Below are 20157 nucleotides of genomic sequence, written 5' to 3'. Positions count from 1 at the left end.
AGCTCGCCTTTATGCTTAGATCCTAGTATTTGCACAAACTTCAGGTTTTGATATTAAAGTAGACATAGCAGTGTCTAGTAACTCTCATTAGCTGTAAAGCTGTTAAGTCAGTCTCCTAATAACAGAGCTCATATATGGAATTGAATATGTCATGTCTTAAGACTCATGATTCAAGAGGCCAAGTCTGCACAGGGTAGTAGGGCGTGTTTCCATACGGACACAAGAGAAGCCTTTTCACTCAGAAAAAAGAAAATACACGTTTGAGTGAAAACTAATTTTTACATAACATCCATTGACCTTTATTGGACTTGACAAAATCTGCATTATTAAAAGTAACAAAATTTGAGTTTATATTGAATCTGACAAGTTTTAAAGTCTCTAGATTATGAAGACATGTCAACCAGGAAGAAAGAATAACCACATGAAGATGCCCCTGGCCAGGGGAAGTAGATCTGCAGGTGAGGTCAGGTGTGCAGCACACGGAAACCCTGGAGAAAGTGCAATCTGCTCACTGGCGGAACGACTCTCCTTCAGCAGGGAGAAGTGGGGAGGCGGTCGGACGTCCAAGGCATATGCAGAATGGCTTCTGTCTCACATGTAATCACAATCCTTAAATTATGGCACTGGAGCATCTTTGAGGAAAAGGAGACCTTAAGCAGAGTAGGCTCGTTGCATAATTCTTGGGTAACGTGTGATTTTCAAGTAATGAAGACTTAATGATGCCATTTGAACAGTGGCTATCTGTTCTTCTTCTCACTCTCTGGGGCTGGATCTGATTCACCATCACAGGGACACTTTTCCACACAGTTTCTAGGAAACCACCCTCTTATTCTGGAAGTACCTGAGGGAGAAAGGATGCCATGGTAAAGCAGGCAGATGGACGAGGTGACAATACTGGGGGCAAGTTCTACTACTTCAAATGAGGGTAAGCTTAGTTAGACATCCTGATGTTCCTACATAACCTTTCAAACACAGGTCAGGGAAAGCATGGTTTTCAAACGCTTCTGCCAAGCTAGGAAATAAGCTCGCCAAATGCCATTAACTGGGAGGGGAGCTAGTGTGGTTTAGAGAGTGCATTACTGAACTGGGGTCACTTACTGCACGGGCGGCTGTGCTGGCATGCCATTACACTGTGTTCCGAAGATGACCTTCCTACAGCCTCCATGCATTTCTTCCCTTTTCTTTCTTGGGAGGGTTTGGCTATGTAGTTGAGGCTAGACTTGAAACTATGACCCTCCTGAATATTGGGATTACAGGCATGTGTTTCCAACACATCAATTTCTATACCAAAATCACCTTTGTTGTCATATGGGGTTAACTTATAATTAACCCCAAGTATTTTCTTGAAGAAGATCCTAGGTTCATCTTCACTTGAAAAGGGAGTGATTCTGAAAAACACAATCGAATCTGGCGCAGGGATCTGGAGGCTGACTCCTCAGGTCTGGTTTGCAGTGGGCTGCGAGCAAGCTGCCTTTGCTTCTGTCTCTGTTCTTCCCTTTTCTCACTGACACCTAAAGGACACTTCCTGCCTAAGACGTCTGTCAGGATTTACTTGGCTAATTTTAAAATTAGCATAAAAATTAGTTTCTTCATAGCAACTTTATAGACTTTATTTTTAATGGTTATTTCCTTCCATCCGCCTCTGTCGTCTTCCTCCCAATCCCTGTTGGTCCCCTTCCTAATAATAACCTTTTTGTTTTCATGTCTCAGTATCTGTATCTAAATACCTCTTTTAAAAGTTATTTTCGGGGTGCTGGAGAAATGGCTCAGCACTTAAGAGCACTGACTGTTCTTCCAGAGGACCTGAGTTCAATTCCCAGCACCCACATGGTGGCTCACAACTGTCTGTAAGTCCAGTTCTAGGGCACCAGATGCCCTTAAAGACATACACATAGACAGACAGAATACCAACTTACACAAAAATAAATGATTAAAAAATTGTTCTCCCATTTCTAGTTTAGACATAACCTAACCCAACCTCTAGAATCTACATATGTAAAAAAAAATTGCAGTTACGTGTCCAAGTCTGGCTTATTTCATGTAACATAATGAATTTCATTCGCATCTTATTTCATTTAATATAATGATTTTTCATTCGCATCTGTTTTCTTGGAAATGCCATTTCATGTTTTTTTATAGATGAATAAAACTTGACTGTGTGTGTGTGTGTGTGTGTATGTATATGTGGTATTTACTCTATTTATCTGTCAGCAGGCATCTAGGCTGGTTTCATTCTTTAGATATTGTGAGCAATTCAGCAATAAACAAGTGCAAGTGTCTATAAGGTAGAGACCCAAGAGTCATTTAAGGATATACTATAGATTGGCATACCTCAGTAACACAGAAGTTCTAGTTTTAGCTTTTTTAGAATCCTCTACACTGACTTTCCAGGGGGCTGTAGTAGACTACTCTCCCAACCGCAATGATAACGGGTTCCCGGTCTACATACGCTGCCCAGATTTGTTGTCAATTGTTGTTCTCCTTGTTGGCGGATTTATTTTCAGTGCTCGGTATATGCTATTCCAAATATTCTTGGTTTTCACGGTTACTGACGGGATGCCTGCTGTTACTCTACAGGTTTGATTTTGCCACACCCCTTACAGCTGTCTCTCTGCTTTTCATTTTTCACATCTTGACGGAGATCTCTGGCCATGACTATTTAGGGTTCTACATGCATCTTATGCTTGGATATCATTTTTTTCCTCTCCGTTTACGAAACTTTCTCATTTCATTGACTAAACTGCCTATGAAGTTAGACTATCTCCTCCTACCCTGTGATTCTTAGGTTTAGTTTCTTGAATATATCTCAGAGATGTTGGAAGTTCTGGCCTTGCTGTTTTGTGTGTTTGAGTGTGCTACTGTCTCAAGTCATCTGTCCCCAACAGCTGTTCTTCTGCCTGGCCTTTGCTGATTCTTCCTTTTTCTACTGTGTTTGTTTGCTGGTGTTTGTTTGTTTGTTTGGTTTTTTGACTGATCTTTCATTTCCAGCATTTGTTTGTTTCTTTATCAGTGTCTCAATTACTGAATTTTCCAATACTTTGAAATTTCTCTGCCAAATGACTGACTGTCCATTGGGTAAATCTCTTGTGTAGGGTCTGAGTTGGCTGCTCTGCCTTCATTCACCTCCTCTGTTGAGTCTTCACGAGGTCAGCGGTCCTTTAAGGAAGCAGAGCTCTGAAACCCTCCCCAGCTAGCTCCCAAGTTTTGGTTTCTGGTGTTGAGAGTCTGTAAGCTTGGGCAGGTGTCCTGAAGGCAATTGTCTGGTGTTTTTGAAATCTTGTTTGTTGTTGCATCTGCTGGGACTACCGTACCCTCTGGTGTTTACTTTCCTTTTGCCTTTGTGAGTTTTCACTTCAGTAACAGCTGTAAAGCTGGCAGTGCTGGCGGGGATCTACACCGGAAGACACACGCTGAACTCAGATGTGTCCCTGATGGGACCTGAGGCAGCAGCACTGGGGTTCTGAATGGGGAAAACGGGACTGCTGGTTTTTAGATTGAGCGTGCTAGTGAGTAGGGAATGGGAGGGAGGGAGGGAGGGAGGGAGGAAGGAAGGGAGGAAGGGAGGGAAGCAGCAGTGAGATGGAAGTGATTGCTCTAGAGGCAGAGAAACAGCAGGGACACTGCCGAGTAGACGCACAGAAAAAATCACCAGAAAATCCTATTCAGACAAGACACTCCTGACAGACACAACGGAACAATGAAAGCAAACATAAAACACAACGGAACAATGAAAGCAAACATAAAACAATAGAAGCAAAGTAAAATGAAGCAGCGCATTATAGCCTTGGCCAAGAGTTCCTCCTAGTCATCTTTTATAGTGGTAGTCTATGCAGGAAGGAGCAGGGCTTCTAGTCTCAAAATTTCAAACAAATTCAGCCAGTGGTTTCTTCCTGATGAGAGCCATTTCTGTGGGGAAGCTCATTTTCTGCTGGAATCCCCAGTTCTGAGACAACTCCTCTCCAACCCTCATCGATCACAACTCTGGTTTTTGGAACCGATTCTTTCCACGTGCAAGGCTTTCTGTGATAAGGCTCTGGGCAAATGTGGAGTTCTTTTTCTCGGCATGCCTACCAGAAGACACTGGCTCACAATGCAGTGGCAGGGCTACCCTTCTCATTCAGTAGCTCTGGGTGCCAATAAAGAATCACAGCTTCAAATCCATGTGCCAGACTTCTGTCTCCACAGCCTGCTGTATCCTGTCACTCTCTCCACAGACCCTACTCACACGTCCACAGCACACTGCAACCAGGCACTGCTTGACTGCCTCTTTGCAGAGACGCCTGGACGTCGGCTTCCTCCTTCTCTAGTTGTTTCTCTTGTTATTCTTCTAAGAACAGGGACTAGTGTTTTATCTTGACTCTTTTCACTGGGGTCACGTCCATGTGTCTTCTAATCTGTTCTATTACCCATAGTTGCCTACTGGGGACTTAATAAGTATCTGCCACACAGTCATGTAAGTATTAGCATAAGACCTGATAGACATAAATACTGCAGAGAGATTATCAGAAGCACTCTTGTGTATCTACACAGTTCCCTAATGCATTTACATGTAATTACAGAATCAGAAGTTATTGCTAACAGTCACATACTTTAAGCACATCCTTCCACCACCATACCTTCTACGAAGGGATCATCGAGAATTTTGTCTCCATACAGCCAGTATCTGAAATATTGAAAAGATTAAATGACATACTTTAAGTCCATGCCACACTTTCTATTAGGGAAACCCAACATCCCCATCTCTTACCGTAACCCTCTTGTTGCTAAAATGAGCTCCCCTTTCTGCAGCCGTATCCGAGGCTCCTCTGTGCAGGGGCTTGTGAAGAAGGTTTTAATTCCTCGATTCAGAGGACAGCAGGCACCACTATAATCTTCTATGACTTTATAGCGAACCTGCCATCAGTGGTCAGAAGAATGTCAATATTCACCGTATCTCAGTTCTTTCCAGCATAGATAAAGCTTTTTAAGAACAGATCCAAACTTTCAGTGATAAAACATCTTTCCCACACTTTCCCATTTCTTGGAAGGGAGGGGATCATGATGTTTGTTCTCAGGTTGTCTGATCTGTCATTTCAAGCACACATTTATTTGCCAAGCATGTGACCTCCAGAGTGCTGGGTCCAGGATAGCTTTCTGCTTGTCTCTATCCGTGGTTGCAGTGATGGAAGTGCCCGCATGTCTCTAAGTGTGGTCTGCAATGGGTTTTTGGTAGACTTGCAGCTACAGAGTACCCAGTGTGGCCAGTACAAACAGGAACCTAATTTTTACTGCATTTATTTTTAACTGACTTTCCTCAGGCACACGCGGCATCATCTCTACCTGCGAGTGTGTTTGCTAAGTGCTTTCATCAGTTGTACTAATAGCATTTTTCTAGGTTGGCAATACACAATGCATAAACACCTTGGAAACCTCCAGCTAAAATGAAGTATTTTACAGAAAACAAGAGTCAACAGTACGTGCCGGGTGCGGGTGCCACACGCCTTTGATCCCAGCTCTCCAGACGCAGTGGAGAGATCTCTGACTTTAAGACCAGTCAGGATTATATAATGAGACTGTCTCAAAAGAAGCAAATTTTATCAAATTTCAACCAATATAAGGAGACAGATGATTGACCTGTGGAGCCCACATGGTGGAAGGAGACTCTCACAAGACTGTGCTGCACATGCACACACAATAGAAACAACACTACAATAGAAAGGGCACTCCTTAATAAAAGCCAACTGTTTTCACACACACACACACAGTGCCTGGCTGGAGAAAACATGAATCAGCATGTCACTTACACTTCTGACTCTCTTGTCTGCTTTTTGTTTCAACTGTTCTCTCTGAAAGACAAAAGGAAAAAGGTTAAGTCTCAGAGCTGAGCAGCCTCTCCCCTTCCTCCAGGACACCCCAGGTCTCTGGTATTTCTTTCGTGTTTGTTGAGTCGCAGTCTGGAATGGAGCTGCCTCCTCAGGAGTCTGCTCGCCGGGGTCGTCCTCACTTCTGCACACTCCTCACATGCTCACACGGCACCAGAGTTAAGGAGGCAGAGGCTCTGTTCCTGCAGAGCTTCTACGCTGAGTCTTACTGATTTTCTAATGGACAAACTAGAAAACTCATCATCAACGAGTCTTGACTACACAATTCTTGCTACTTTCCCCTTTAATCAGCAGCCACTAACTAGAACTGTATTAAGACACATCCAGGGAAACATGGTCTCTGTTCTAGAATCACATTAAAGAGAAAAGAGAAAAAGGAGAAGATTTTATGAGGTACAGACAAGACTGTGGAGATACCCTGCTTGTTCAAATAAGGCCTAAATGTCAGAGAACAGAGCTAGCTTTAGCTAACCATGGAGGTTTGTGCAGACAGACAGGAAGTGAGACGGCTGGGCAGGGAGAAACAGGAACTTGCTCTCTTATCTGCTGAGATGCTAAGGAGGTAAGGTGTAGCTGTGGCTTGCTCTTTCTTCTCTATGATCGCTCAGCATTTCTCTCTGTATCTGACTCCGGGTTTTTATTATTTAGACCAATGAAGAACTCCATTTACATTTTGCCACCCATTGTGGGACACGAACCCAGGACCCTGAGATTAAGAGTCTCAAGCTCTAACCGACTGAAAGAGCCGGGCTTCTTGCCCATTTAAAGTAGCAAAATATCACCACAGAAGTCTGGCATGTGTCTACTGTCCAGTAAGGAGGGAGCTGGCCCGAGTAAGCCAGACTGCTGAGAGAGGGGGTTGGATCAGACCCTATGAGAAGACACAAGGGAGGGGCGGAGTTGAGAGCTAGGGATGAGCACGGCGGTCATGGGGCAGCGCAGGAGGAGAGAAGGTAGCAAGGCCAGAGCGTATAATGTAGAGCTGAAGATTGAGGACTTTACACTAGCTGAGAGTGCTCAGGAGAGTTGAGGCCATGACACTAACAATCCCTATGGGTGTTAGTGTTGCAGAAGCATTGTTCACACAGCCAATGCACTGCACCAGTAAAGCCACCTCAATTCAAAGGATGGAGTCAGTGATTGGTCGACCAGGATAAGCCATAGAGTTCTCAGAGGACTTAGGAGAACTTCTAGAAGGACAGGAAGAAAGGAGACTTTTCCGGGCTAGTGGAATGGGAAAAACATGGAGAGAGAGTCAGCCAATTGACTCTGCTTTCCTTGGATTTATCAGGTCTTTATCTCAATTTCTGATTCCCAAATATTTATTATACTGGAACAATTTAGGTGATCATTTCACATTAGGCTTGTTCTGACATACTGGAAACACTACTATGTGACTGGGAAGTCTCAGGAAGTTGAGTGGGTTAACAAGGAACTACCAGGAAAGAGGAAGGCCTTTTGAACAAAACTACTCACTGTTAGGCTATATGGGTGGCAGCCTTCTCTTATTGGCCACTCCAGTCCATCTCCTTCAGGGACTCCTGACCATGTAAATACTTGTTTAAAATTCTTCCATTTACTTCCCAAATCATAAGGAAAAACGAAGACTTCATCCAGTTGGTAATACTGAATTCGATCTTTAGCCTGCGGAAAACAGAGGTGTAAAGTGACAGTTGCTTCGGCCTGCAGCGACTTTTGCTAATAAGTCTCTGAGAATACTCGCTTGTGAAATCTGTATCATTTATAAAACACTCTCTTATTGTTGGAATATTAGTAGTGTTGACAGAGAATATAAGTTTGTCATGGCATAGAGGGGATTTGGCTGAAAATACTAACCTTGTTTATGATACCCAAGAAAGCACATGACAGGGCCTTATGTCTTAGGAACAAGCAACCAAAAGGTTTATAAAAAAAACCAGTTAGCTAACTGTAGCCTATGCAGAAAACTCTCAATGCTCCTGGTTGCTTAGCAGCACAAGAGCGTACAGGTAAAAAGAAGTGATGTTGTTAATAGACTCAGGAGAAGTGTGGGTTATGGTCTGCAATGGCAAGGAAGGGTTAATAGGGAGGTACCATTTTACAAAAAACATTTTGCAAAGTTTGTAAAGGAGATTTCGTGTTTTTATACCATCACAAACACATACACATATGCATATTCTCATGGCACAGCTCATATTCTTAGCATTTAAATAGCTAGCTTTCACATAAAATAAACTAGCTTTGAATTTGTTAAATTCTACTGCCACCTACTGGTACAGACATGCATTATTCCAAATCAAGTGCAGCTCCTGTGCAAATACATTCAACATTAGTTGTTGGTAAATTTTATTTCCTTATTTGAAGCTTTGTCTGTGATAAAACACCCATTTTAGTAATTTCTAGATTAACATGATTTAATACAGGGCCACGATCATTATCAAAACAATACAAACAAAAAAACGCTTTATTTCAACAAATTTATTATGCTATTTATGGAAACAATTGTCGATATGAATTTACTAAATGTCATAAATCCACGTTGACCTCAACAACAGAGGGTAGTTCCTTTCCCCTTTTTATAAATGAACCCAAAATACAAGCTACTTTAAAAAACAAAAAAACCCAAAACCAAACAAACAAAAAAGGTAAGGATACCGTACACTAAAGGAAACAGACACATGGTGTTCTTAGGGAAAGAGGCAGCAAACAGTACTCAGCCAGATTTAGAGGAAGACTTCTTGAAAGAAATGATACCTAAGCTGTATCTTGAAGAGCAGAAAACGAGGAAAAAACAGAGGGAAGAGTATTTAGGCAGAGGAAGCAGCATGGCAAAGATAGATATAGGAGAGTAAGATGTACAGCTATGAGGATGAGAGGGGGCAGTGGGTAGGAAAAGGGGCTGGAGAAGCGACTAAGGGGGAATACTGGAAACAGTCTCAGAACACATAAGCTACGGAGGCTCCACGGAAACTGTCCTGAGCCCTTTTCTCTGGGCTCAGGAAGGACGAACCTTTCATAACACTAAGACATTCTACACCTTCGCACTTTTCTGACAGTTGCAATGGTGGGTGAAGCTGCCAGGAACTTAGGAGACAGTGGCACAGCCCTGTGTCAGCTACCACACTGTTTGCAAATGTATTCAACCTCTGTGTTCGGAGTCTACAATCATGGAGGAGAGAGACACAGCTGCATGTGAGGCAGACATGAAGGCGTGCACCTGTCACCTGTGTCCCCAGGGCCCCGGAGGTTGAGGCAGGTCTGCAGTGTACTGAGACCACCTCTCAAACATACAAAAAGATTAAAATAAAAATTGCTCATGCAGAGACCGTACACATGTTAGTCTTGTCTTTATTCCCTAAATGATACGTCTAAGAATAGTCCATTAGGCAGGGATCTCTAGAGGAGCAGAACTTGAGTGGTGAATACATTTTCAAAGGTAAAGTCAGACTAGCACCACGTCAGGTAGAAAAGCATAGGCATCTTCAGTCAGATGAAGAAAATTCAGGTTTCCAAGTGAAACTGAGAATTTTGGAAAACTTGTATTCCCTGCTATGACTCTGACAATGTGCCCATGTTTAAAGATGTTTCTATTTTAATAAAAAATTTCTACATGTTACTTATAAATCATTAAATATAAATGTTGTGAATTTAATATAAAAGAGTACAAAAAGGTTATTGACAGATGTTCTCTGTTGGTCTGGGGTGAGACTCAATGGCAGACTCCATGCTAAGCAAACATGAGATTCTGAGTTTCAGCTACAGCCCTGGGATGCATGTCAAGTTTTAATGTAAAGTCAAAGAATGTCTTCTATAGTCTTAAGTGTCCATCAAAATACTCCAATCTCCTCTACCTACTTCTCGGTAACAAGCTGGGTGTTCTTCATAAATGTCAGCCAATGAACCAGAAGGTGTGAGGCTCCACCTGTCTTCTGTTACGTCAGACATGAAAGAGATCTGTAAATCTTTAAAACAAGGCCACTTTTTCTGGTTTTGGTTGTCAAATATAATTAGTTACCTTTTACAAAATGCTGTGTCAGTAGAATGGACTGTCTGTAAATGTTTTCACTTTAAAAGTATGGCAATTACCAGTGAGCACAGCACACGCACATGCTCTTTAGTGATTGGCAGCGTGGGGGAGGGAGTGCAAACTGACCCTGAGACCCTGGCAGGGTTTGGGAACTGCTGCTAAGTCAGAACCCACACTGGATGCCGGGAACTAAGCAGCTCTATGATGCTGGTGTTTCATCACACCATTGTTTCGCCCATCCAAGTACTAACTACAGCTGGCCCTGCTGAGCTGTGGTTCAGAAGCATTCTAACAGGCCCAATGTTACAGGTCGACTTCTCCAAATGGGCTGCCCCTCTTTCTGCCTGAGAGAGAGAGAATGGCAGCTCAGGGGTGTGAAGACGGCGTTTCGGTGGGGTTCACTAAGACGGAAAGAGGTCTACATGTTGTCTTTGCTCGCCTTTCCACCTTGCGAGTGGCAGGCCAATGACCAAGTTTTCACATTCCAGCACTCACTCTACTAGTAATCAGTACTTTAGACTGAAGAAGCAGTTATTAAAATTTACCTTCTCTTCAATCCATGATTCAATGGAAGTTTTGTTTCTGAGAATAATTTTTATCTGAAAGGAAATAACAGTGAAATTTAACAGGGTGACTCTGGTTTACTTTGGATCACTACCATCCTAATAATTCACAGATAGCTTTTACTGTTCTACCTCAGAGAGAAATACACCAAAGATGGCAGAGGCAAGTAGCAGTTAGCACAAAGTCTATCTGACTCTATAATAGTTCTTAATTAATACACTATAGCATCTCTATGAAAATTCATCATGCCCATCCAAAGCAAAGTAGAACCCAATACCTCTATTACAATATATGCCTTAAGTACCAAGATTTTCAAGGCATTAACAAAACAGTAATATAGTTTAATCAGTTCTTTTTTTTTTTTTGGTTTTTCGAGACAAGGTTTCTCTGTATTGTCTTGGAAGCTGTCCTGGAACTCGCTTTGTAGACCAGGCTGGCCTTGAACTCACAGAGATCCGCCTGCCTCTGCCTCCCGAGTGCTGGGATTAAAGGCGTGCGCCACCAACGCCCAGCTAATCAGTTCTTAATTGTATTTGCTATTAAAATTTATTACCATTAGCCGGGCGGTGATGCCGCACACCTTTATCCCAGTACTCGGGAGGCAGAGGCAGGCGGATCTCTGTGAGTTCGAGGCCGGGCTGGACCGACAGCCTCCAAAACAATACAGAGAAACCCTGTCTTGTAAAATCCAAAAAAAAAAAAAAAAAAAAATTATTACCATTGTGTGTGTGTGTGTGTGTGTGTGTGTGTGTAGGGGGTATGTGCATGTGTGGTAGCTTCTGCTTTATTCCCTTGAGACAGGATCTCTCATCAAACCTGGAGTTCAACGTTTTTAACTACCAAGGCCCAGTAAGCCTCAGGTGTCTGTTCCACTTGACACTAGAACTGGGGTAACAGGCACACAGCTTTCTTTTCCATGGGTGGTAGGATCCAACTTTAAATTTATGATGAATCTATTCACAACATAACAGTGTCTCATGTCTGTTAACCTACATTCTCCCCACGTTAAGGTTTGAACGAGACGCATCCCCCACAGGTTCACCTGGAATGCTTGGTCCGCAGGTGGCAGCACTAATTTACGAGGCTCTGGAAACTAGCTGTGGCCTAGCTGGTCGATGTGGTCACTGGAGGTGTGGCTTGGGTGGCTGAATCTTAACTGGTTCCTTCCCGACAGCCCACCTCACTTCTTGCCCACCATGCTGCTGCCAACAGCTCCCTCCTCTACATGCTCCTTGCTATAATGTTCCACCTCCCTGTGGGCTAGAAGCCACTTTCAAAGCCGAGGGCAGTAGCTTGTATTTCTGAAACAGTGAGCCCAAACAGACCCCTCCTTCCTTAGTTATATGAAGTCTCTGTCCCACCGACACATAGCAACTAACAAAACTTACGCCTACCCTGGTTTCTTTGCTATGACTAAGTCCATGTAAAGAATGGTCCAAGTAAGATTTTACACCTGCTATGATTCTTAATTTATAAGCACTAGGGAAGAAAATCCAATCTCTATGCATTCCCTCAGAACCCTCTTCATTTTCAACAACAAATATGTTTACTAAACACATGCATGGGTGGCCATGGAGAATCTCTTAACCTTTTTGCCAATCACTCGTTTACTTGTATGGAAGAAAAGACAAGAGCTCTCTTTTGTTGACCTCTATTAGGGTGACGCGAAGACCATGAGCATCTGTGGGGTGAGAGAAGCTTTCTCAACTATGAAGAGTTCTACCAGTGTGTATTTTCACATCCCATGAAATTATTTCAAAATGATCTACTGTACTGTCTACAGATAAGCCAAAGTAGTTTCCCTCAAATATGAAGGTTTATCTCTTTCTTATTGCAATCAGCCCAAACATGGCAACTTTCAGACAGAGGTGACCAAGATCTTTACCTGTATGACAAACAACATCCCAACAGCTATGGTTGTCCCCAGTGCTAATCCCAAGGCAAACAAGGTTGCAGCAAATGCAGCCAGTCCGAAGGGAACGATCGGGAGGGGGTCTCTCCGGGCTGCACTCATGTCAATCTTCACCGTGTTCCACCCAAAGGAGAGCTGCAAGCAATAACACGGCACACGTGAAACGCTTGCTGGGGCAATGCTGCTTACAAAGAGTGACTCGCATGACCAGAGCGAGGGAGACGGCTCAGCGGATAGCGCACTTGCTGCGTAAGAATGAAGACTGAGTTCAGAGCCCCAGCATCCACATGTGTGTTCCCTGGTCATGCCAGCCCGCCTATACAGCCAGGGTTTAGAAGGCCGACACGGGATCCCAGAGAAAGTTGGGTAGCCACACCGATCTTACTGCAACCTCTAAGTTCAATTAAGAAAGCTGCCTCCATGAACAAAGTGGAGAGCCATCAAGAAAGACGCCAGCTTCAGCCTTGGATGTCCACTCACCCCCACAGCCTCCACACATACGAACACGTACACACAGTCCACCTACACTCACCCCCATAGCCTTCACACATACGAACACGTACACACACCACCTACACTCACCCCCACAGCCTCCACACATGTGAACACGTACACACACACCACCTACACTCACCCCCACAGCCTCCACACATGTGAACACGTATACACACAGATACACTACCCATGGGGGGGGGAAACATCAACAAGAAAACCCCAACGTGAACAAAAAGATAACAATGACAGCAATTGCACCAAACAGCAGTTTCTGACGAACACTTGGCTCCTACCGACATGCACAGTGTTTTTTTTTTTAAGTGCAACACATGTGGGTGAGAGCTCTACCAAGGAACTGTCTACACCCACAGCTCCATCATTAGGTACCCTTCAATATTAGTTTCTGTAGTTTCCTCAGAAGAGTGAGAGCAGCCCTACATACATGAATAGTTATGAACACAAGGCGACAACACTGTGCCTCCACGGTCTCTTTGCTATTCTAAAGCCACAGTATTCTTCCACAGCAGTAGACACAGCATAGCCCATAGGCAGCAGTCAAGAGCCAGGGAAAGACTGATAAACAGACCCTGCAGATGCGCAGCGCCTGGCCTGTACAATGTTCTAAAACAGCGGCTCTCAACCCGTGTCTCAAACCCCTTTGTGGGTTGCATATCACATAGCCTATATATCAGATATTTACATCACAGTACACAACAGTAGCAAAATTACAGTCATGAAGTAGCAAAGAAGTAATTTTATGGTTGGGGTCATCACAACTTATAAGTTAGGTGCTAACATTTAAAAATCTGGAGAGCTCATATGAAATCCCGATTCCTTTTGTTCTCTTTTTTGTTTTGCAAGAACTTATAACTCGGGGGCTGGAGAGATGGCTCAGAGGTTAAGAGCACTGACTGCTCTTCCAGAGGTCCTGAGTTCAATTCCCAGCAACCGCATGGTGGCTCACAACCATCTGTAATGAGATCTGGCGCCCTCTTCTGGTATGTGCAGACATACATGGAGGCAGGATGTTGTATTCATAACAAATAAATAAATCTTTAAAAAAAAAAAAGAACTTATAGCTTTAAGTCCCGAGGTACATTCTTTTTTTTTTTTTTTTTTTTTGGTTTTTACAAGACAGGGTTTCTCTGTATTGTTTTGGAGGCTGTCAGTCCAGCCCAACCTCGAACTCACAGAGATCTGCCTGCCTCTGCCTCCCAAGTGCTGGGATTAAAGGCGTGTGCCACCACCGCCCGGCGGTACATTCTTTTTATTCTTTTTCTTTTCTGCCTTCTTTTTTAAAAATTCCCAATTCCTTAATACTGGAATTTAGCAGTGCTCGCAGTAGGACCACACAAGCCACAGCCTGGCTCACATCACGTACGGACTGTCCCTCGCTGTTTGTTGTACACTTATTGGGCCCGTGTCCCTTTTACTTACGAACCTATTCACAGATTTTTTTATTTGTACAACCTCTGAACTTTCTCTAGTGGCTGAATGTCCAAAAGTCAATCCAAACTGTTCCTGATTCAACATGTTTATTTAGGAGCGTGCTTGCTCCTTGTACCAGATGAAGAAAGGAATGTCAATCTGTTACAGACACTGAATGAAACAGAAATGAAAGTACCAGTGTCTGTTTCTTCTAGTGCTTTCTCTTCACTATACCACCATAACCACTAAATTAGAAATGTAATAAACCACAGATAAGGGAAAACCATAAACATAAACTTCAACTGGAACTAAAAGATGGGTTTCCAGAATAAAACAATTTTTCCTCATTTGTAAAAGGAGGAACTGACAGAGACGTCAGGCAAAGCTGTTGTATTAGCTAAATCACAGCAAGTGTATTTCCAAAAGGGACTTCTTCAGTAAGCTTGACAAATCACTGACTCTGGCAGGAAAGGCAGTGTGTCACGACGTCTACTCACCCGATTATACAGCTGTGTGTACATAGTCATCACAAAAATAAAAGCAGCATGGATGCAGCCCAGAGGCGCTAGCAGGAGGAACAACGTGAACGAAGCATGGTTCTGGTGACCACAGCAGTTGTTGATCCAGGGGCAGTGGTGATCCATCTTCATTATACATCTAATAATAATAATAATAAAAAAAAACTGCTCATGAAGCATAAAGCAGAAAATCCTGTCCCCTTTAGCTCTGGTTTTCAAAAGACCAAGCAAATAGGAATCCAGTCTGTGCAGGAGTCACAGGGAGTTAATTCTCACAAAACACATAAATCTTCATGACTTTTTGAAGTTATATTGACTTCTTTAAAACTCTAAATAGCACAAGAACAAGCAAATGTTACAATAACTTCTACAATAAGCATGTCTGAGGCAGAGGTTGGTGGATCTCGGAGTTCGAGGTCAGCCTGGTCTACAAAACAAGTTCCGGGGCAGCCTGGGCCACTCAGGGGAACCCTGTCTTGAAAATCCACCTCCACCTCCTCCTCCTCCTCCACCACCACCACTACCACTTTAGGGAAGCTGGCAGGCTCCGCAAGAGCCTCAGTACAAGGGGGAAGCTCAGCTGTCTTCCTTATGCTCAGAAACACCATGACTGACGTATAGTTCCCATGTGCCTCTACAGAATGGTTCTAGAACTCTCCAAACACAGCTGCAGCTTCCTTCCTTTCTCACAGTGTTAGCACAGAAGACGGCAGTGCTTGTAATCTTTGCTGAAGAAAAGATTCCTAGCAACAAGGCAGATTTTAGCTGTATCTCATGATTTCCTAAATTTCACATCAATCAACAGATGTTGCTGAGAGTGAGGTCCTGGCATATTTTGCATTTTTATAATGATCCAGTTTTCTTCCCACTGATAACATGTATGAATGAATCTGAGAAAACCAGTCTAATTCAGACTCAAAATAATTCTGAGCTACTCAACATGGCGCTCAACAAATGCAACTAATTCTGACACAGCAAACGGGAACTGAAAGGAAAACATTTACTTCGCTAATTGTAGGACAACAAGCAAAGGTATGTCTATTTTTCTAGAAAAATCTTTTCCTTGTAACAACAGAAAGAAATTATCTTCGTTGGTAATTAACTGGGAACAAATCTTACACACAAGTCTTTTGATAATAGTTTTGACAAAAAGGATTCCTTGCTGTTCTGGCTAGTTTCTGTTAGCTTGTTCCAAGCCTACATGCACCTGGGAAGAGAGGTTCTCAATGAGCAAGGTCTCCATCAGACTCAACTGCAGGAATTATCTGTGTCATTTTCTTGGCTGCTGATTGATATGCAAGGGCCCAGCCTACTGTGGGTAGTACCCCCGCAAGGCAAGGGGCCTGAGCTGTGTAAAAATGGTAGAGAGGAAGCCAGGAAGAGTAAGCCAGCAGGCAGCATCCCTCAGTTTCCGGTTCAAGCTCCTGCTGTGGCTCAGCCTCGATGATGGACTGTAGCCTGTAAGCCAAGTACACCCTCCCGGCAGCAGAGAAGTTCACTAAGGCACTTTCAGAGAACAAAAATGGTTTCTATTGTCATGACAGCAGATACAACAAGTGCGGCCAACCAAGTGGATGAGTCCCCAGTACACAGAAAAGTCACACACCTGTTACACTTCCTGCAATGGTGCGAACGTGGCGCCTTATATGCTTGGCAGACTTTACAATACTGGAGATACATGCTATCCTGAGGGTTTTCCTTGACAGGGGGGAAAAAAGAATGTTAGTTACCTGCTCCTAAACAGTAACAAGTCATGCTTTATGAATGAGGGTTTCTGCAGAGACATAAATGCCTTTATTTACGCTGAGACACTTTACAGCGATAAATTGTAAGAACAGCTTCATTTTCCACACTACTTCGAGGTCCTTTTTCTTTTTTCTTAACTCCATGCTCAAACCAAATCTAGTGTCGGTCGGTCCTACTCACCGGAATCTTAGCAGGCGTTGTTTCAGACGACTAGACTAGTGTTTCACAGTGAAGTGTGAGCTGACACTTTCTGAGATCTCCCGGTCCTCGATGCTGTCCTCGTCACCTCTCCTCCTCAGTGGCATTTCAGTGACTCCCTAACTGGTTGTTTCTCTCATGCAAATCTGTTTATCACAAAACTATGTTCCTACCCAGCTCTTCCAGAGCTACGCCGACACCTCTACACGTCCTGTGGTAGGAGCAGCTCCCATGCTCTCTGATCTACTTGCCTCTGCCTCAGCCTGATCTGCGCTGCACAGTCGCACAAGGCTGTCCGTTTCCTGGATATGTGTTCCTGCCTGTTCTCAGCCTGACGCCGCCCCTTCCCTTCCTTCTCTGGGAACTTCTTTGAGCCCGTGTGGCAGCTCACAGATCATGCCTCTGCCTCCCCAGCGTGGAGACCAAAGGCATGAACTACCACACACACAGGGTTTGTTTGTTGCTTTCTTTCTTTCAAAACAAAACAAAAAACAAAACCCCAAAGAACAAGCACTCAGTTACTTTGGAATAGCTAATATAGATCAGTATTTCAAAATGCCATCAATTCTAAGCACATGTGACTATCAGTGACTGGACTAGCACACACAGTGTCTCCTAGGACAAAAGGTGCTAAGGCAAAACGAACATGTAATCATCATGGCAATAATAATAAATAAAAGTATGCAATGATCATTGTCAAAATGGGTATTTTTCTTACCGGTTTCCACCCCCGAGGGACAAAGCCAGGACCAGCAAACATGGCATTGAAGTAATTGTAGACAATCATGACAGTCCAATTTATCAACATGATGAAATTCACACTTCCTCCAGTTGTATGTAAGGGCCAATACCACAACACAGAGTCAATCATGGCCATCGTAGAACATATTGCTACAACACCAAGGGCTATTATGGGACCCCAGTGACACAGTCTCTTTAATTCCTGAAGATTTTCAAACTTGATTACTGAGCAGAATGTGCCCATTTTGGACGCCTTCTTTCGTTTGGAGAACCAGAGAGTTCCTTTTCCTGTGCACACATTGCTGTGCACAACAAGTCCACGTGTCCCTGAACCGTCATGTCTTTGGCTGACAGAGTGTGAACCTGGAGTATGCCATTTTCACTGTGGACATCCAGAACACTTTATCTCTAGACTGGTTTGAAACTCAACCTAAAGAAAGCACAACGGGGAAAACTCCGCTTAAAAGTGGCATATGCCATTCTTTTAACTCCGAGAAGGTGGCAAGGCACCTCCAAAGCAGGTTAAACAGTTTCACTCCCTTGTTCAAACTGTCAGAAGGGATTGACTGTCCCGTGCTCCGTGGGCAGTTTGGGAGGACGGAGGCTTACAGCGCTAAGAAGCGGGGTCTTATCTAATTATCACGTATCTAACCCCCCCACCCCCGACAACAGAAACTGGCTTAGAGAGAGAGAGGCTGAGTTATGATTTTAGGCCAAAGTCACTAGTAACAGCGGAAACCCAGAACCAGAAGCCAAGGCCCCCCAACTTCCTTCGGGAGTCGGGGCTGCGGGTTTAGTAGTGCACACTCTGTGTACCGATAACCCGCAAGTCGTTCCCGCGAGCACCGATGTTAGCAATCGGCCGGGGTCGAAGGTCCAGGAACACGGGTGAAAAGCAACGCGGGAGAGCGCGCGCGCGCAAACTCGCCACCGGAGCCGGGGCACGGGAACGAGGGCCCACAAGGTTATTAATAAGGGGGAGAAAAAATAAATAAATAAAAAAGAATCAATTCCCTCCGGGGGGCGAGGGAGGGGAAAGAGTTGGTGGAGGAGTGAGTTCCGAATAGGGTGAGGAGAAGAGTCGGGGAAAAGGGCCTGCGACACACCGGTGCGCAACCGATTCCCGCGCAGCCGTGGCGCCCGCGGGTGCCTCAGTTTCCCGCCCGGGGCGTGGAGGGGGGTCTTCTCTCCCGAGACCAACGTCTTCCTGAGTGAGGTCGGGCTCAAGCTTTTGGAGAACCCCAAAGCGAAATCCCCCGCCCGCCCGCTCGCCGGGCGCACCCCCCCTCCCCGGCGATGACTCCCACCTCAGTCCCGACTCCCGGGCCCGCTCCACGGCCATGGCATTTCCGGGACTGCCTGGGCTCACCCGGAACAGGTTTTCCTCCTCCTCGGAGCTCCGTCACGGGCGCTTCAGTCCCGAGCAAGACGAACGCGAAGCTCCGAGCGAGCCGCACAGCCCAGGTTCACGAGCCTCCCGCCCAGCGGCTAGGCGCAGGCTCCGCCAGAGCCACTTCCGGCGGGTCCGCCGCGCCCGTCTTCCCTCGGGAAGCAGGCCCCCCTCTGCCACCACTGAGAGCTCGGGGGACACTCCAGCTGGGGGCGGGGGAAGCGCTTTCGGTGATCCCCGAGAGCATGCAGGATCTCGTAGTTGTGTGTGTTTTTAAGGCGACACAGAAAGTGAAGTTTTCCCCTTAGTTTCCCTCTCGAAGACTGGGCGGAAAAGAAAAGGCGCAGGTATCTCGGTTTCCGGGGGACGGAGATCGAGAAGAACAACCAGGAAGCGGCTGGGCTGGGAGTTGTCCCGGTCCCCGCTGTGTTCTGTGCTCTGTGCAGCCTTCTTCCCGGGGTCCCCCCGCACCGAGGCCGGGCGCCTTCCGTGAGTCCTGCCCTGAGCGAGACCTCCGGCTCCGGCCGACCGTCTCCGAGCTGCCATGTCCTCCGACTTCGAAGGCTACGAGCAGGACTTCGCAGTGCTCACGGCTGAGATCACCGGCAAGATTTCCAGGGTCCCTCGGCTCCCTCCCGGTGAGTACCCTGCCCGGCCGGCCGGGGACGGCCTGGAGAGCCGGGAGCGGCGGCGGAACACCGCCTGGGCGAGCCGTTCTCCCAGGAGCCAGGTCGCTGTGGGCGGCGCTGGCGGCCCCGGGGAGGTCCTGACCTGGTAGCAGGGAGTGTGTTTCCGATGCAAAGAGTCTTCCTGCGTGGAAACCGTCTCGGGTGGTGTTGGATTTCTACCCCGTGGCTTTTAAAGCTTGTGTAACCTTGGAAACATTGCTCTGCATCTTTTTTGGGGGGGTGGGGTAGGTGAGGTGGGGAGTAAACTATAAGGATAAGAGTATCTAAAGAAAATGTATGAAAGCGTCAAGACTGCATCTCCAGATGCAGCAGCTTTGTCCTCTTAGCAAATAGTAACCCTGTTATCCTTCCATGCGGCACGTTTCAGTGACAAGCCAGAATGCCTTACTTCCCATCCCAACTCTTGACACTTCGAAGTTGTCCCTTAGGCGGGCTTTCTTAATCTGTCAGTCCTTCTTGGTTGGAGAGAATCGTACTTCCCTCATCCAGAGTTAAATGACACGCGTCTGTGACGCCTTTTGTGTTAGCTGTTGTTGGGATTCATAGATTGCAGAACTCTGCCCCGATTCTGTGCTTTTCATCCTTCTTGGGTGTTTATAACCCGGTTTT

The 20157-nt window shown here is 45.2% G+C and overlaps 2 protein-coding genes across 8 annotated transcripts in view; one reads left to right on the top strand and one right to left on the bottom strand.

Moving 5' to 3' along the window:
* Positions 1–272: 272 nt before the first annotated feature.
* Positions 273–18969, bottom strand: Zdhhc6 (zinc finger DHHC-type palmitoyltransferase 6). 3 transcript variants are annotated; one of them, XM_040742707.1, is made up of 11 exons: positions 18839–18969; positions 17447–17899; positions 16391–16482; positions 14764–14923; positions 12317–12478; positions 10413–10466; positions 7338–7505; positions 5784–5825; positions 4748–4893; positions 4617–4663; positions 273–841 (listed from the first exon to the last, which is right to left on the bottom strand). In XM_040742707.1, the coding sequence occupies exons 2-11, from the start codon at positions 17711–17713 to the stop codon at positions 738–740; spliced, it is 1242 nt and encodes a 413-aa protein (XP_040598641.1). In that variant the 5' UTR covers positions 17714–17899; positions 18839–18969; the 3' UTR covers positions 273–737. The 3 variants fall into 3 exon arrangements, with proteins under 3 accessions (XP_040598641.1, XP_040598638.1, XP_040598646.1); XM_040742704.1 differs by having other exon boundaries at positions 18777–18945; XM_040742712.1 differs by lacking the exon at positions 18839–18969 and having other exon boundaries at positions 14764–14831; positions 17447–17493.
* A 277-nt stretch (positions 18970–19246) lies between these two features.
* Positions 19247–20157, top strand: part of Vti1a (vesicle transport through interaction with t-SNAREs 1A) — a 314916-nt gene continuing 314005 nt past the window's right edge. For 2 of the 5 annotated variants that reach the window (XM_013116280.3, XM_013116274.3), the window contains exon 1: positions 19250–19497. In XM_013116280.3, coding sequence (XP_012971734.1) covers positions 19404–19497 — 94 coding nt within the window. In that variant the 5' untranslated portion in view covers positions 19250–19403. Of the gene's footprint in view, positions 19498–20157 lie in introns of all 5 variants that reach the window. The other 3 variants (XM_040742739.1, XM_013116277.3, XM_005063451.4) reach the window with 3 other exon arrangements.

This window comes from Mesocricetus auratus, unplaced genomic scaffold (genome assembly GCF_017639785.1).
Source record: "Mesocricetus auratus isolate SY011 unplaced genomic scaffold, BCM_Maur_2.0 Super-Scaffold_4256, whole genome shotgun sequence".
Taxonomy (NCBI): Eukaryota; Metazoa; Chordata; class Mammalia; order Rodentia; family Cricetidae; genus Mesocricetus; species Mesocricetus auratus.
This window is presented reverse-complemented; position numbering and strand designations above follow the sequence as displayed.

Coding starts and splice junctions, on each gene's coding strand:
- Zdhhc6 (XM_040742707.1), bottom strand. CDS start 17,713: ATGGGCACATTCTGCTCAGTAATCAAGTTTGAAAATCTTCAGGAATTA. Junction 16,483..17,446: donor TCCCTCGGGGGTGGAAACCG/GTAAGAAAAATA, acceptor CCCCCTGTCAAG/GAAAACCCTCAGGATAGCAT. Junction 4,894..5,783: donor CAGACAAGAGAGTCAGAAGT/GTAAGTGACATG, acceptor CACTGATGGCAG/GTTCGCTATAAAGTCATAGA.